At 36.4% G+C, this 15,011-nt stretch overlaps 1 protein-coding gene across 5 annotated transcripts in view; it reads right to left on the bottom strand.

Moving 5' to 3' along the window:
- The window catches only part of LOC134527432 (KAT8 regulatory NSL complex subunit 3), a 265,999-nt gene that overhangs the window by 102,743 nt on the left and 148,245 nt on the right, over window positions 1-15,011 (bottom strand). For all 5 annotated transcript variants that reach the window (XM_063360109.1, XM_063360112.1, XM_063360110.1 and 2 more), the window contains exon 13: window positions 13,571-13,720. In XM_063360109.1, the coding sequence (XP_063216179.1) occupies window positions 13,571-13,720 (150 nt within the window). The remainder of the gene's footprint in view (window positions 1-13,570; window positions 13,721-15,011) is intronic.

Below are 15,011 nucleotides of genomic sequence, written 5' to 3'. Positions count from 1 at the left end.
GTCCAGTAATTTTTTTAGGTAATTTTATTTGTGTTACAAGAAACCGAAGACCTTGCTGAAGTAAAATTATTATGTATATAAAATGTGTTTAAATGGGTGTGTTATACTTGGATGAAATTGATCTAGAATTATATGAAATAAAATTCTAATGTTTTACCAGCCTTTCAGCTTTCTAGCTTACGTGAAATTGTTATAATTAAACTTTATTGCCTAAGTTTTGAATTGCTCGAATATGCAAAAAGTAATTCACTCGCTCACACACTGGCCTATAAAAATTCCAACCCACTACAGAGAACCACCAAATATATTGCGTAAGTGTTTCTGAAATGGAGTTAAACTTTAAAATTGCCTTTATTATTTCAAAAAAATAATTGAAAACTCCAAGCAAATGTAAGAACATGTCTTCTAGATATAATGGAAGATTATAATGCCGTGTCAGAATTCGCCTGAAGAATATACTTGTAGATACTTTGGAAGTGACTTCGCAAGGCTGTCAGAAATGGACGTGAAGTATGCTATGCAATACGCAAGTAAATGAATCTGTGTAATTCTCGCGTACTTCCAGTTGAAAATACGTCTTCATTTGAAAAAAAATTGGTCATATTTTATATATCATTTAAATAATTTAAGAGGTCGTAAAATAAATATAATTTATTTTGTATTTTACTGGTATCAATAACTAAATTGACAAAATTAATTTATGGATGTTTAAAACGAAGTTTCAACAAACACATGTATATATTTAGCCTACCGATCGTTACTACAAAACAAAAGTACAATAATAATGTAAGATGCCTTAAATTCACGTGACAGCGATGAAGTGTTAAAAGAAAGGACTAATTTCACATGTGTTTAAAAATAAAATCCAAACATCCTTTTCGGCTGGCTAAACATTGAACATATCCGGATTCGTCAAAGGCAAGTGAAGTACGCAAGGTTGTAAACATGTAACTGCATTACTTTCTGATTAATTTTAATAAAATTATGCATACCTCCAAAAAATGTTCAGTTAAAATTAGTATTGTATTGGTGTTTGTATTAAAATATAATGTATACCGGGTATATTTTTATTGTGTTTTAAGGTTTGTTGACTTTTGTACCTCATGTACTTTTGGTGAAAAGTGAAAATGTAATTATGTAGGTATTATTTATTATCAGGGCCCAAAGCATAACTTTATGTTCGTTGGCCGAAAATGAATTGAAGTTATACTTGTATATCTAAGAAAAATATTTGTATTTTGTATTAATGTAAATATTTTATTATGTAAATTTTTATTACTTACAAATATTTTGTACTCATAATATCTAGTTTCTATTTGTCTTAAGACATAATCAAATTATACACTCAGCAAAAAATATTTATTGGTTCGCAATTTTTCATTGTTACAATATTTTAAAATGTAAATTTGCTATTCAGCAATATCAAATTCTAAAACGTGAGTAAAAATTATCATTAAATTATATCAATGGCATATTTATTGGATTAGTATTCCTTGCTCCTAATCACTTACTCTGGTTGATTACCTTCTGTATAACCTCAGTCAGTGATCGTAATTTATGTACACCTTTTCCCCACTAAGACGATTCATGTGCAGATTCTGGAGCAGTGTTTTTTTATGTACGGATGTGTCAATAAATCCGTCAGTTTGTGGGTGGTGTTGGGGGGGGGGGGGGGGGGGGGGGGGGGGAAATTACTACTCTTAAAATATCACTTTATCTGTATGCTTGATAAAATATCCTTTGGTTAGCTCCCTCCGAAATATTCTTATACAACCTATGACGTGTAGCCTACTCCTTAGATATTTTACTTCCAACACGTTTGATTGCGTAGAGAAGGCGATTCTTCGAGTATGTGGCCCTTTCAGAATTAAATTATTATTATTAGTTACAACTGATGTTTATTTCGAGCCTCTTTGACTTCCAGTTCATACATAAAAGACGAACTACCAGTGATGCTTGACGTCACCAGTAGGGATAGCGTGAAGGAGCTCCTCATTTCGCCAGACGCGACTGGCATACACACGTATTTATATTGCAATAATAAATTACTAAATGATAGCTTATTTTTCGAAAATATGATTATGTTTTTTTACAAGAAGTACGAATGCCAGGACATTTACAAATAACATCGTTTTTAAACATCACATATAAAAAAAGGAAGTGTAATCAAAAGCCATAAGCTGCAGGTCAGCTAAAAACGAAAACCAAACATTTTTCTAGCTCTAGCCTCATGTATACATGCTTAAAAACATAATACATTTAAAACACTAAAATTAATGCAATAACCTGCAATATTTTGAAGACAGATATTCAGCTACAAAATATTCTCCGATAGTACAAAAAGTTCACCTGTATATATAGTTGCAAAGAAAAATACAGTCCTAATGAGATATCAAATATAGCAAATAATAACGCTTTGCAACATAACGTCATGCTATTAGATGGTCAACGTTCAACTGTTTGTGTAATACACATACGCACACACCTGTGACAAAATGTGTAAAGAAATAAAATTTGTAGGAGCGCAAAACCTTTGTAGTACACAGTTAAAAATTATTATTATATTTTTCACGGGGGCAGGAAAACTACATTACTGGCCAACTTATTTGAATGTAGCGGTTAGCTGTGAACGAGCGTTCTTGGAAAAGAGACCAAATCTTGATAGTTTTGGCCACATAATCACCGCAGTAAAACATACAATTTGTATATCGTATATGTGTAGTGCACCAAATTAATATTTATTATAATTACCTTGGGTTGCACTCGGTTACGTACGGGTTTCTAACTGAAATGTACCAAAAATAGTAATATTTATTCTCTTGCGCTTTGTTGAGGATCGAGTAGTCTTGGATGGGTGTATGGGAAAGGGACAGATAGGCAAAGGGATTGGAAATCTAATGCTAGCCGAGGAAGAGTACACCCTTCCCCACCCCCCTCTGCCAGACCGGTCGTAAACATGACACCCCGCTGGGCGATAAGAATTCTGAGAACAGCGTCCTCTTGCCCACCCCCCTCCTTTTTCCGCGCGTCGCTACATCGTTCAACCGTACTGCTAATGCGCTCTGTTGAGGACAAAGATAACTACGCGTGTCTTTGCCCGCTCGCGAGAAACTCAGGATCTTAGCCTTAATGAAGTGTTTGTCATGCCATGACTGTAGAATTGTATCAACTTGTTTGTTGAAAGTTATTTAGAGATTGTTTTTAAATTTATTTCAGCATGTTGAGTACCCATTTTTATCGCATAATCGTCGGACGCGCGTAACCGTCACACTCATATTTAAGGCCGTCAAAATTGGGATAAAAAAACTTCTTGCGTAAACTTGCATGATTTTGGTCCCACTAGTAGATGCGGAGCGCTTTGTGTAGGTATCTTATCCGTATAAAACAATGTATTTTAAAGTAGAAATCTAAAATTTAATTTCGGTCATTACCACTTACTTATTTAATTAACGGAAAAATAGGAAGTTGTCCGACGTGTAAATTTTCTTTTAAAGACGTTTTTAAACGATATTTCCTTTATCTGATTGTCTGCGTTGCCGCAGCGTACCACTTATAAAAATGTAGCCAGTGCATCATTCATGTTTGGTTATGTTGCTTCCCCTATAGAGCGCGCGCACGTAGTCGAATATTGATATCTCGTCAATTGGATGCAACGCGCACTCTCTGTCAGGTGCCGAGTTAACTACATTTGATAACCTGCATTCTTTCGTGGCAAGTGTGTACTACGACACGTTAGTTCACGTCAGATTCAAGTGGCTTGCGTTTGCGTTAGAGTTTTGGTTTTGGTTTTTCTATTTAAAGTTGAAGAAAGGTTTTGTTTAATGAATTATTAATATAGATTGTTTGGCGTGCTCTTATATACTCCATCTTTTTTTTTTTTTTTTAAATAAACGTACTTTCCATGAACGGGTTTTGTTTTTATGAATAACTTTAACTAACAAAAAAATTTTTTCCCGCATAATCGTCGCACCCCTACTTTTCAAACTTGATTTTAGAATAAAATGTGCGGCGATGATGCGAGAAAACACGGTAATCCTATGACAGTTTAAAGGAGAATTTGTGAGTTTCGAGATTTTTTCCTAAGTGGCAGGGAAGATAAATTTTGGGTGTCACCCACTTTTGTAAGAATTGTTATTTAAGTGCATTGAAATGTTTTATGATGTATATAGGGACTTCAGAGGTTAGGTTTGGACAGATTTTGCTATTTTTTTTTCTTTGTGCTTTTGTAACTTCTCAGTGAAAAGCTTTGGCTTTAAACTGAGAAGTTGGAGGGGTAATGTAACAACCCAGATTACAGCCTTCCTCATGCAATCCAGCAATAATTGTTTGTTATAAATTTTTTGTCATATTTCAGGTTAGGTTTTCAAATGATGTAATGATTTTTTTTCTTTTGCGAAGTTATTGTGAACTAAATTCTCCGGGTTTATTGTTTTTATTTTTAAAATTCATAAATTTATATTTTAAGTTTATTTGTATTACAATTTTTTTGCTGGCTTCTTTGTGTGGGAAGGCATGCTGACGTGATTTATTTCCACGACCGAGGCTTTGTTTCGCACGCTAGGCATGTGAGTCACGGTCACGGAAGTGTGAGAAAGAGACAAAATCGCTGCGTCGGGGGAACAGAAGTAAGTATTTCGTGGAAGCTTCTGTTGCCATGCGTTGTGATTGGCTGAAAATTACGTCCACAAGCCCAGAACACTGGCCGTACAAATGGAAGGAAGGCTGTAAAATTCAGTCATTGTCCGAGCACCGGACCGAGCGGTCGTTGTTCGGGCGGCGGGCCGAGCAGGCCGTGGAAGGGCGATGGCTTGTGGTTTATTCTTTTCGGAACGTACAGTTTAATTATTTTTTGTGTGCTCTGTTGTACAAAATATAGTGTGAATTTTACATAAATAAATAAAACCGGTAATACATCGAACTTTGTGTATATATTTCTTCTTTCATCATGACCTGCAACCTGTATGTTCCACTCATCACCAAATTTGAGTTAGCCGGAGGTGGTGAGTAGTAACAACATCCCTTGCCTAGCTGATTACATTTTTCAACAACGACCGGAGTGAAGTCTTGATGTGCGGTTCGCCGACGATGCAGTATGGTCAGTCTGCTTTCGTGGAAGACAAAGTCAAACAAAAGAAAGGGGGGAGGGGGAGACTTCGGCTTCTGGACCGAAAGGTTCCGAAGATTACCGAGGGGGTGTTCGAGAAATACTTAAATCGATATCTCGAAGTTGGTGGTACTGGCCGATGTCAGCGCGACCTACTGAGGGGTGTCCAAAACAAGGAGAGATTGACGCACAAGACTAGTCCAGCGCTCTAGTGGCTTGGAAATTAACTACGGGGCACTGTTTATTGTGTGAGGCGCCAGGGGGCAGGCGTTTAACGGGCGTTCAAACACCCAGGGGAAATAATTTTCAACTCTGCCTTTAGAGGGCAAAGGCGATACATTCTGAGACTGGAGTCGTTGCCTCGTGACAGGCAGGGGTTGTTGACCACGCGCTGCACTGGGCAGTGTTCCCAGGAAAGGCTGGAGAGAGGGGGGAGGTGGAAATGTGCAAGAACGGTGGCAAACTAGCTCTACAGAGCCTAGGGATGTGCCGGGAAGTTGGGGAAACTGACTCGTGATCATGCCATGGAGCGTCAAGCGTCAGACGAGCTCCAAGAAAAACAGGGTCTTGGGAGACTGCAGGAACAAGCGGTCTTGGTCACGGCTCGGAGGAGAATTACAGGCGATGTACATGCACCAAAGCGAGGATAAAACGATAGCACATGCTGGGTCATTATATGGTAGGCCAAATTATATTTATGCTGGGAACAATTGGGGAGACAGGTCTGACAAAGATTAAATGGGAGTATACTGGAAGCGGAAAAAGTTAAAGTTCTTGCAGCAAAAAAAATGACTGGCGACATAATTTTTCAAAAATTCAAATTTAGAATTGTGCCAAAAATACTAGTTGGCGGCACATACTCCCCCACTGAAAGGCGGAGACAGGGTAAGCAATAGTGGTGCACCGATATTACTTTACCGATTACCGATTATGAGAGCAATAATCGGCAGATACTGATTCAGTTACCGATTATAATGAACAAATTTTTTTAAGTGTAATAATGCACACAAAAATTTTTATTCCCATGTGAATTTAATAACAAGATTAGGTAAAATTGAGAATACAGTTATAATAACAGTATAAATATATATATATATATATATATAAATACACTATTAAGTCATTGCAAAGTGTAAATTAAATTAACTTCTATTTAAATTTTTTATTGTAAACAACTTGAACTACAGTCTAATAATTTACAGTAGGTAAGTTTTTGTTGCGGAAAACTAGCATTATTACCGACTATCACATAAGGTTGCTTCGAGAAATTACCGTTTAACAATGTAAACATGTTGCTATATTTTGTTCACTTGAGTTTATAGAAAAATGTTTCCACACTTCACTTTTTTTCTCCCTAGTCACCATCTCACTATAATTATATTAAAATGACTCAAAACCAATTCTAGCACATGAGATTTTATTAATGTTGACTGAATTTATAAAATTATAAATACTTTTTCACTTTTCACGTCACATACAAATAACACAACGGATAATGTTACCAAAGACGCCCATAACGAGTTTGTAAAACGCAGTGATAAACTCTGAAAGGTATCGGGACCACGATTTTGAACCGCTACTATCGACTTGAAAAGATCGATTGTCATAGAATCCACTGCAACTGCTTGTGGTATTTTGATTGCGTGCCATCTATTTTACGTCTCTGGCTATAGGTAATGTACAAGGCCACTAAACAAAAGACAGAACAAAAGATGAAACGTAAATAAACGTGTAGGAAAAATGTATTTTTTATTGTTCGAGGCAATGAAATTTGTTAAACTTAACGAAATATCTGTAATCTTGATATGACGGAGTTAGATGAATTTTGTAATATATACAAATATTACCGTATTTCGTCCTAAAATGTGTAACAAAATATTACACGGTAAAAACCTACTTAATTACGCCGGGACGTAGATAATCGGAAAAGTAATCGTTAAGATAATCGCCGATTACGATTAATCGGTAAGTACCCATAATCGCCGATTACGATTCATCGGTATCCGCATCGGTGCACCACTAGTAAGCAACCAACACGGAGTATGAGAAGTATGAGAACTGGCCGACTTACCCTGTACCAGAACCGACTAACATAAACTACTTACATAACTTAATGAGCTCGGTGGCTAACTTTAATGCCTTGCTTTGGCTGTAATAGACTATAAATAATATTAATCACTAAGTGGGTCCATTTTAAACATTGTTTGGTTATTTTAAAAAATCTTAAATTTAAATAAAATGTATAATCATAAATATTTACTCAATGCTATATTAATGAAGTAAGATTCATCGCGTTGATCTCAGATATTGGACATGATGAACGATCACAAAGTGGGTACTATGAGGTAGGCAGAAAAGCACTGAGAAACTCAGTGACAAATGGGGATTGTAACCCCTGTAAATGGGTATGGTGGCGATGTAAGTGGGTATGGTAGCCCTGTAACTTACAAACTAAATGGGAATATATCCCCTGTACGTGTTTCTCTGTCTGTCCACAAGAAGTCGAAGGCATTGGTCAGAGCTCTGCACAATCTGACAATGGATCAGGCGAAAGATATGAATTTAATACTTGCTTGAAAAGCAAAGCACACCTCGGTCCCAGATACCTACATTTATTAACTCACCTAGGATCCGTATTCAAGCACTGAAGGTTGATCAGACCAACAGGCTGGAGCAAAGAAGACCAAGGGGGAATTTAACCCTTCATTTAGATCGAGTTCGAAACCCCGAAAGATCAACGAACTTGCATAAAAAAAATAGATTATGTAAAAACATTTAAACTTTAGAGAGAAAAAAAGTAGTTATCCTATTATTATTATTTTTAATTATAATTAAATATTAATTAATTTATCCTTGCACTCAAATTTAATTAATAAAAAAATATATGTAAATTCGTAAAACCTAATATTATAGTCCTAAAAAAACACAACTAACTTTAAATTAATTTTAATTTCTTCATCGGATCTTCCATGGCGGGCATGAAAGTTTACACTGCCTGAGAGGGGATTTGAACATAGGTCATCCAAAAGTTGAGTGCTGGGGATCTAACCAAGGGAACACTCGGTGGTCATAGGATTTTTCACCTAGAGGACCGGGTTGTGGCTCGTTGGCGCAGAGGGCCCTTACTTTAGCGCTGCTCAGTGGCTAGCTTGACCTAGCTCGACTTTTAGGAAATACACACAAAAAATTAAACTTTGATGCCACCTTGGAAGTCACAATTGCAAAACAATGCAAAATCATATCATAACGATGCAAAATAAACTACTGACTTTGGGGAGAGTGTGATAGAAAAATATTAAACTTTAAAAATGTTGTACACATAGATGTACGAGCTGCAGTGCTCAGTTTACTGTACATAGCTGTACATCACATGATTAAAACTTAACGTTAAAAAAAAATTTTAAGTAATAAATTGTTTACTTCAAAGAAAATCGTAATTACAAAAATTACTATTCACTTACTTTGGGAAGTTTAAACTTTATCTCTTAGTTGTTTATATGTACATTGACGTAAAAAACGAGTACTCTATCTTAAAAAAAATTCATCATCGCAGTGCTAGCGTAGGAAAAGTGTGGTGAAAATTCGACTGACACACCGACAATTTAATTTAGTAAAACTTTCATTGAAGGCAAGAGTGACTACACCTCTCGTTGGGTGATCACGAAAACAATCTAAACAAAATTGGGTGATTATATGAGTAGTGTTAGGTAACACAAAAAAATAATATGCTTAAGTAAATTCTCATTGCTAGTGAATGATACAAGTGAATTAGAGTACTTGTGTATTTTACTTAACAGTACAGTGGAATCCGTTTATAATGACATCAAAGGGAATTGACAAACACGTCATAATAAGCGGACGTCATACAAAGCGTTCTGTGAAAAAAAAAAAAAACTTTTTTAGTGAATACTTATGTATTTTAATAGAGAAACTTAGCATTTAAACACGTGTACAAACATGATACATATATGTACATATTTTTCATTTTTAAATTAAGAAATCTGTAATTTTTGTCTGCTTTTGTTTTTTCATCTTATTGTAGTAACAGTCTCTAATACTATTGTGTATAGAAGACATCGCCATGGTCAAATTACTATCATTTTCAATATAGCTATGAACAAATCATGATAATAATTCTGCAGCCTTATGCCTCTTCTGCGGTAGGTAATGGTGCTTCCTCGACTTCCTCTTCCCTTTCCACATCACTTTCGAGGTGTTCCCTAGCATTGATGTTCTGTACTATATTTTCATCGTTGGGTTCTTCGGATGTGAGAAGAGCACTATCAATGTCAACATAATCTTCCCACATTTCCGGTGCTGCTAAAGAATCTGAATTTAGGTTTCGTGACCACAAAGATAAAGGGACGTCATCTTCTTCATCAAATTCATGTTTTGCTGTTTGAACAGGTAAACCGTCGTGGTTTCCAATGAATCCAGCATGTTTGAAACAGTTGTGAATGGTACTTTGTGACATTTTATTCCAGGCTAAATTAACCATCAGAATAGCATCTAGCACCGTTATTTTCCTAGAAGAGTTGTTCTCATTAGCATCAAGACAATCATTTTGAGCACAAGGTTTTTTCTAAAATTAGTTTTGAGTGATAGTATTATTCCCTGATCCATTGGCTGTAGTACTGATGTTGTGTTCGGCGGAAGGAAAGCAAGTGTTATAGACTTTAAAATTTAAATCAGTATCTTTTGGATGCTCCGGGCAATTATCAACCAGCAATAAATTATTTTTCTTCTTCTTCACCAAATCATGATCACAATTTCGAAGCCATTTTTCAAAAAGCACTGACGTCATCCAAGCTCTACGATTGTTAGCATAATCGACAGGTAACGATTTGATACTGCTAAAACATCTTGGTTTTTGTTGACTTTCCAATAACGAGCAATTTATTTTTCTCTGTGCCACTCATATTTGCTGCTACCATGACAGTTATTCTGTCTTTCAACAACTTGCCTCCACTACAATTCTCACCTTTAAATTTCAAAGTTTTGTCCGGCATTAATTTGTAAAACAGTTCAGTTGATCAGCATTAAAAATCTCATCTTCAAAAAATTGTCTTCGTAGATTCGGCCACACAGACGTCAACCAGTTTGTTGTTGAATTTTGATCAACAGACGAAGATTCACCGACAATTTTTCCCGCCACAATGTTATGTCGAAATTTAAAACGACTGATCCAGCTTGCTGAACAATTGAAGTCGAGAATACCAAAACGTGTGGCAAAACTATTTGACTTTTCCTGTAGCATAGGGCCGCTGACAGGTATTCCCTTGTTTCTCGTGATTTTAAACCACTGAATTAATGCTTGATCAACATTTTCTTGTTGCGATTTTCGAAGCCTCTTCGGTTTCAAAACATTTGAATTGAACGATTGCTTAATCCGGTTCTTGTTTTTAAAAATCATTGAGATTGTCGAATGACCCACGCAAAATTCCTTTGCGAGAGAAGAGTTTGATTCTCCATTTTCTAATCTGTATATAATTGCACCTTTCTCCTCAATCGTAAATGCTTTACGGCGTTGAGATGACATTTTTTCCACAGGATATCACAAACAACAATGCGTGACCTTCAAGTGTCCATTACTCACTGAGGTTCAAAACAAAAACGAGCCACCTGCCACGTCATCGAGAATTAACAAACATTGCTGAAGGTGTAAAGAATCATGTGTGTCATTATAACTGGACATAATTTATTAAAAATGGGTTACAATAAGTGACATGTCACTATAAACAAAGTCATTATATCCGACTTATTTACAAAGAATTTTATATGAAAACCAAATTTTGTTGTTTTATTACATCATAATAGGCGGTTCGTCAATATAGGCAGAGTCATAATAAATGGATTCTACTGTATATGTTTAATTTATATTTATGCTGGGAACGATTTGGGAGTCTGGTCTGACAAAGATTAAACGGGAGTGTACAGGAGGCGGAAAAAGTTAAAGTTATTGCAGAAAAAAAAATGACTGGCGACATAATTTTTCAAAAATTCAAATTTAGAATTGTGCCAAAAATACTAGTTGGCGGCACAGAACTCAGCCGTATATGCAACTGAAAATATTATTTCTTACTCATAGCATTGCCAAAACCAGTTAACACACCAAAATGTTTGCACTAACAAAGTACAAAGTACATGGACTTGGACATAGATCTAAATATAAAATTTTATGCGTCTGCAATCTTAAATTCTTTGCAATCTTTTATTTATTCTTACTCATTTCAATACCAAAATAATCAATCGCATACAAACTGTACAGCACATTTGTTTAGGCTCACGTAACCTATAAAATGTAGGCTATAGACCAAAATTAACATTTAAGGTAAGCAAACTGGGGGAAACACATTCAAATAGATTTCTTTAATACTTTTTCTTAACACTTATTAGCAAAATGCACCCAAACTAACTTTACAACAAAAAAAAAAGCAACTCTAGCACCAAAGAAATATAGTATAAATGCTATTTTTTAAAAGGTCCATAAAAACTAAGATATATATTGAAAATTAATTCTTAATACAACCACTCTGTAACTAAATAAATTTTTTCAAAACGTTTTCGTGAAAAAAACTTTCTTCTTAAAAAATTATAGGTTGTTTATCTAACCTCTCAGCCACCATTTTTTCTTGGCATATTAATTCTACTGCAGTGACCCCAAACCAAACATTGATGAAATGAAATAAAATGAAAATTTATGTTTAATTAGATAAAGCACAATTATAATTAAGCAGTAAAGTAGTAGTATTTGCCAAGCAACAAAATTCAATCATCTCACTACTAAGACATTTTGAGTAAAGGTTAGAATGAAGCTTACAGAAACGCTTCTTTCATTTACATAGATGTGAATACAAACATGATAAAGTACCAGTGCTAAATTGTCCTACCCATTAAAATTTCTTTGGACTGTAAAATCATAAGAAACCTTAAATTGCAGTAAATTGTACGGTCAAACCATAGCAGTATGATCATCCATTTTTTTAAAAATTAAAACTCAACATTAACAGTGAATATTATGTAAGTGCCCTTTAATCTAATGTTCATTAATCAACAACCCGTATATATCTTTAAATTTATCTCTCTCTATGCATATTAACAGAGAGACTACACTGTTTTGAATTTCTTGTTACATGTGGTAGATTTTGGGTTCATTAACGTGTTCCATATTTTCGCCAATTACTCATCCTAATACCATATTTAATGGCATAATGTCCGCCATCGTATAATGTCCGCACATTTATTTTTAAATACTTGAAATGGAATTTTTTAAAATCCGCACCAGACAAAGCAACCTTGGCCACCCCTGAAAGGCACAGTAACGGGATGGAAAATTACCGACGCTGTCAACAATGCTTTGACCTTGAGTTGTTCATTTCTCCGGAGCAGTCGCTGAGAGGGTTTGTAGCATGGTGAAACCATCCGGACTCAGAAACTCGCACTCCACTGCGCAGCTGCCTGCGACGTCACATGAGTTGCAAGAGTATGGGCTATATATAGCACAAGCCAGTACACATCAACTCACACTACGTCACAAAGTAGGGGAGGTAGCGGAGAAGTGGTGGGGGTACATGCACACGGTTTTTTTATACACACAGTGGGCAAGGGACAGGGAGGGAGGCTCGCCGGCACCGGCTAATATGAAAGATTAAAAAAATATCTTTTCACACAAAGCGTTTATTTTGTGTAGGCTGGCTGCGGCTTCTGAATACGCGAGTGAGAGAAGAAAAAATAAATGAGTGGCGTCTTCCACTAATCGCCGGCACCCAATTATCTCGACATCTGTCACATTTCTCACGTCTGCTGCGGAGGGCCACCAGTTACCAGCGCTCTGCTAGTAAACTAATTATGAGACAACAATTTTACTACTCTACACAAAACGTAAAATTTTGAGGAAAAAAAATTTTTTCCGACTTCACCTCATAATGTCCGCACCCCATTTTTTTTTTGTCAAAAATGTAGCCAAATTACTGTGGACATTATGCGAGTAAATACGTTATGTTAAGTGTTCAACAAAACGTATATCACTCAGTTTAAGCATCAAATTTCAGTTACCTTTAGTGTCCAGGTTTTTTCAGATTATTTCATAGCTTCAGGTTGTTACGGTGTCAGAATAAGCTTCAATTTAATGAAATGAATATTAGTCATAAAGGCACTCATAGTAGAAGATTTAGACTTGTTCCAGTAAGCCTGAAGAACGAATGAGGCGGAATGCACAATACATTAGTGGAGGAAATGGAAGTCTACGAGAAAACTCACTGGCTAATGGCAATGGTTGCAACGTTTCCCACTTGTGAAAAATCTGGGCGTGACCCCACCAGCCAACGAACTCGGATCACCCTGGTGGGAGGCAAGTGATCTGACCACTTGACCGTGGCTCTGCTGTACTGTAATGAAGGTACTGGAAGCAGGGAGGCAAGTGTGTCTGAACCCAGAAGCTCAGAGGAAGCAGCTTGGTGTACCAACCTGAAATCTGGGACGCTGTCGCCTGGGGGATTGGTGAGCTGGTGCGTCTTGAAGAGGACGGTGGACGCATTGTGACGAGGGTTGGCGTCCCTGAAGGAGTTGTCTTGTTCAGGGAGTCTGATGTCACTGTCGAGCCAGCATGGGCCGTGGCTAAATCAAAACACAATCACTTCAACTTTGTGCACATTTAAAGGGATGTGTGATTATGGCAATACTCAGTAATGCAAACTTAACTAAAGGAACAATAATTCTGATGCTTGCATCAAATCATGACTATTATTATCATCCCCAAAAAAAAGACGTGATACTGTGTTTTTAAAAGAAATTTTGATCCTCCAGGCCAGATGTATAGAGGACCCTCGCAGTTACGAGAATTGACAACAGGAGAAGATATTCACATAATAAATACTTGTAAAATCTAAACAATGAAGGTTATAAACAAGAAGATATTAGTAATTTACATCTGACTGTTTACAATGTTTGTTTTGTATACCGTATTTACTCGCATATAAGTCGCCATCGCAGATAGGTCGCACCCATAATTTGAGGTCTTGAATTTGGTATTCAAGATTCCCCCCATATAGGTCGCACCGGTAATTCATTACCGCGCCGTGCACCGTGCACGGAGAAAGGTCATTGTACTCGATCAGCTGGCCAGCTGCTGTTACGGCGCGCCTGCTGGCTCTCTTTGTTCACTGAGCTGCGCATGCGCAGTATAACTCACTCAACGCTCCGCCCAGACTCGTGACCTTGCATCAGCAGCCAGTCAATAGATGCGAGCTTAGTGGAAAAAAATATAAGCTCCACCTCCCGTGTACCAGTTTTGTCCAGTTCTAATACCAGTTTATTGGTATACGCACCAGTTTTCTCGCTGCCGTGACATGTTCAAGTTTACGTCCATCTTGATGTCTTGATACCAATAATTAATTAATTAAGATCCCCAGAAATAAATTATTTTAAAAAATATTTGTCAACTGTACAATACTTCCGAAATTATAAAATACGTATAAAACAGTTACCAAGACTCCGCTCATTTTATCTTGTGAAGTTTATGTCTCGTACCAGTATTTCGGCTAAGTTGTGACATAAATACAGTATCAGAACTTATAAGCAGTCACATTTATACATTCGTGAGTTTACGTTTTTCCTTCGTGCATTTTAGATTGTCTCCTGCTATTATTACTCGGACTTTTACACGCCTAGGCTGAAATTATTACATGTATAGAAATAAAAGCAACTTTTCATGTTATAAAATATGTATATTTTGCGATTTAAAATGTTCATTGCCGACTAATAACGTTACGTTTTTCAAGATGTTTTTAGGCCTACTAGCTAATCTTATCAACTCTTAAAGTACCCACGGTATTTTCAGGTTGTTTATGGTTGTTACGTGACGTAAATAGCGGGATGGATTCGATTTTTGAGTCGTAATTTGCGTGAA

Source organism: Bacillus rossius, chromosome 1, assembly GCF_032445375.1.
Source record: "Bacillus rossius redtenbacheri isolate Brsri chromosome 1, Brsri_v3, whole genome shotgun sequence".
In the NCBI taxonomy this organism is placed as follows: Eukaryota; Metazoa; Arthropoda; class Insecta; order Phasmatodea; family Bacillidae; genus Bacillus; species Bacillus rossius.
This window is presented reverse-complemented; position numbering and strand designations above follow the sequence as displayed.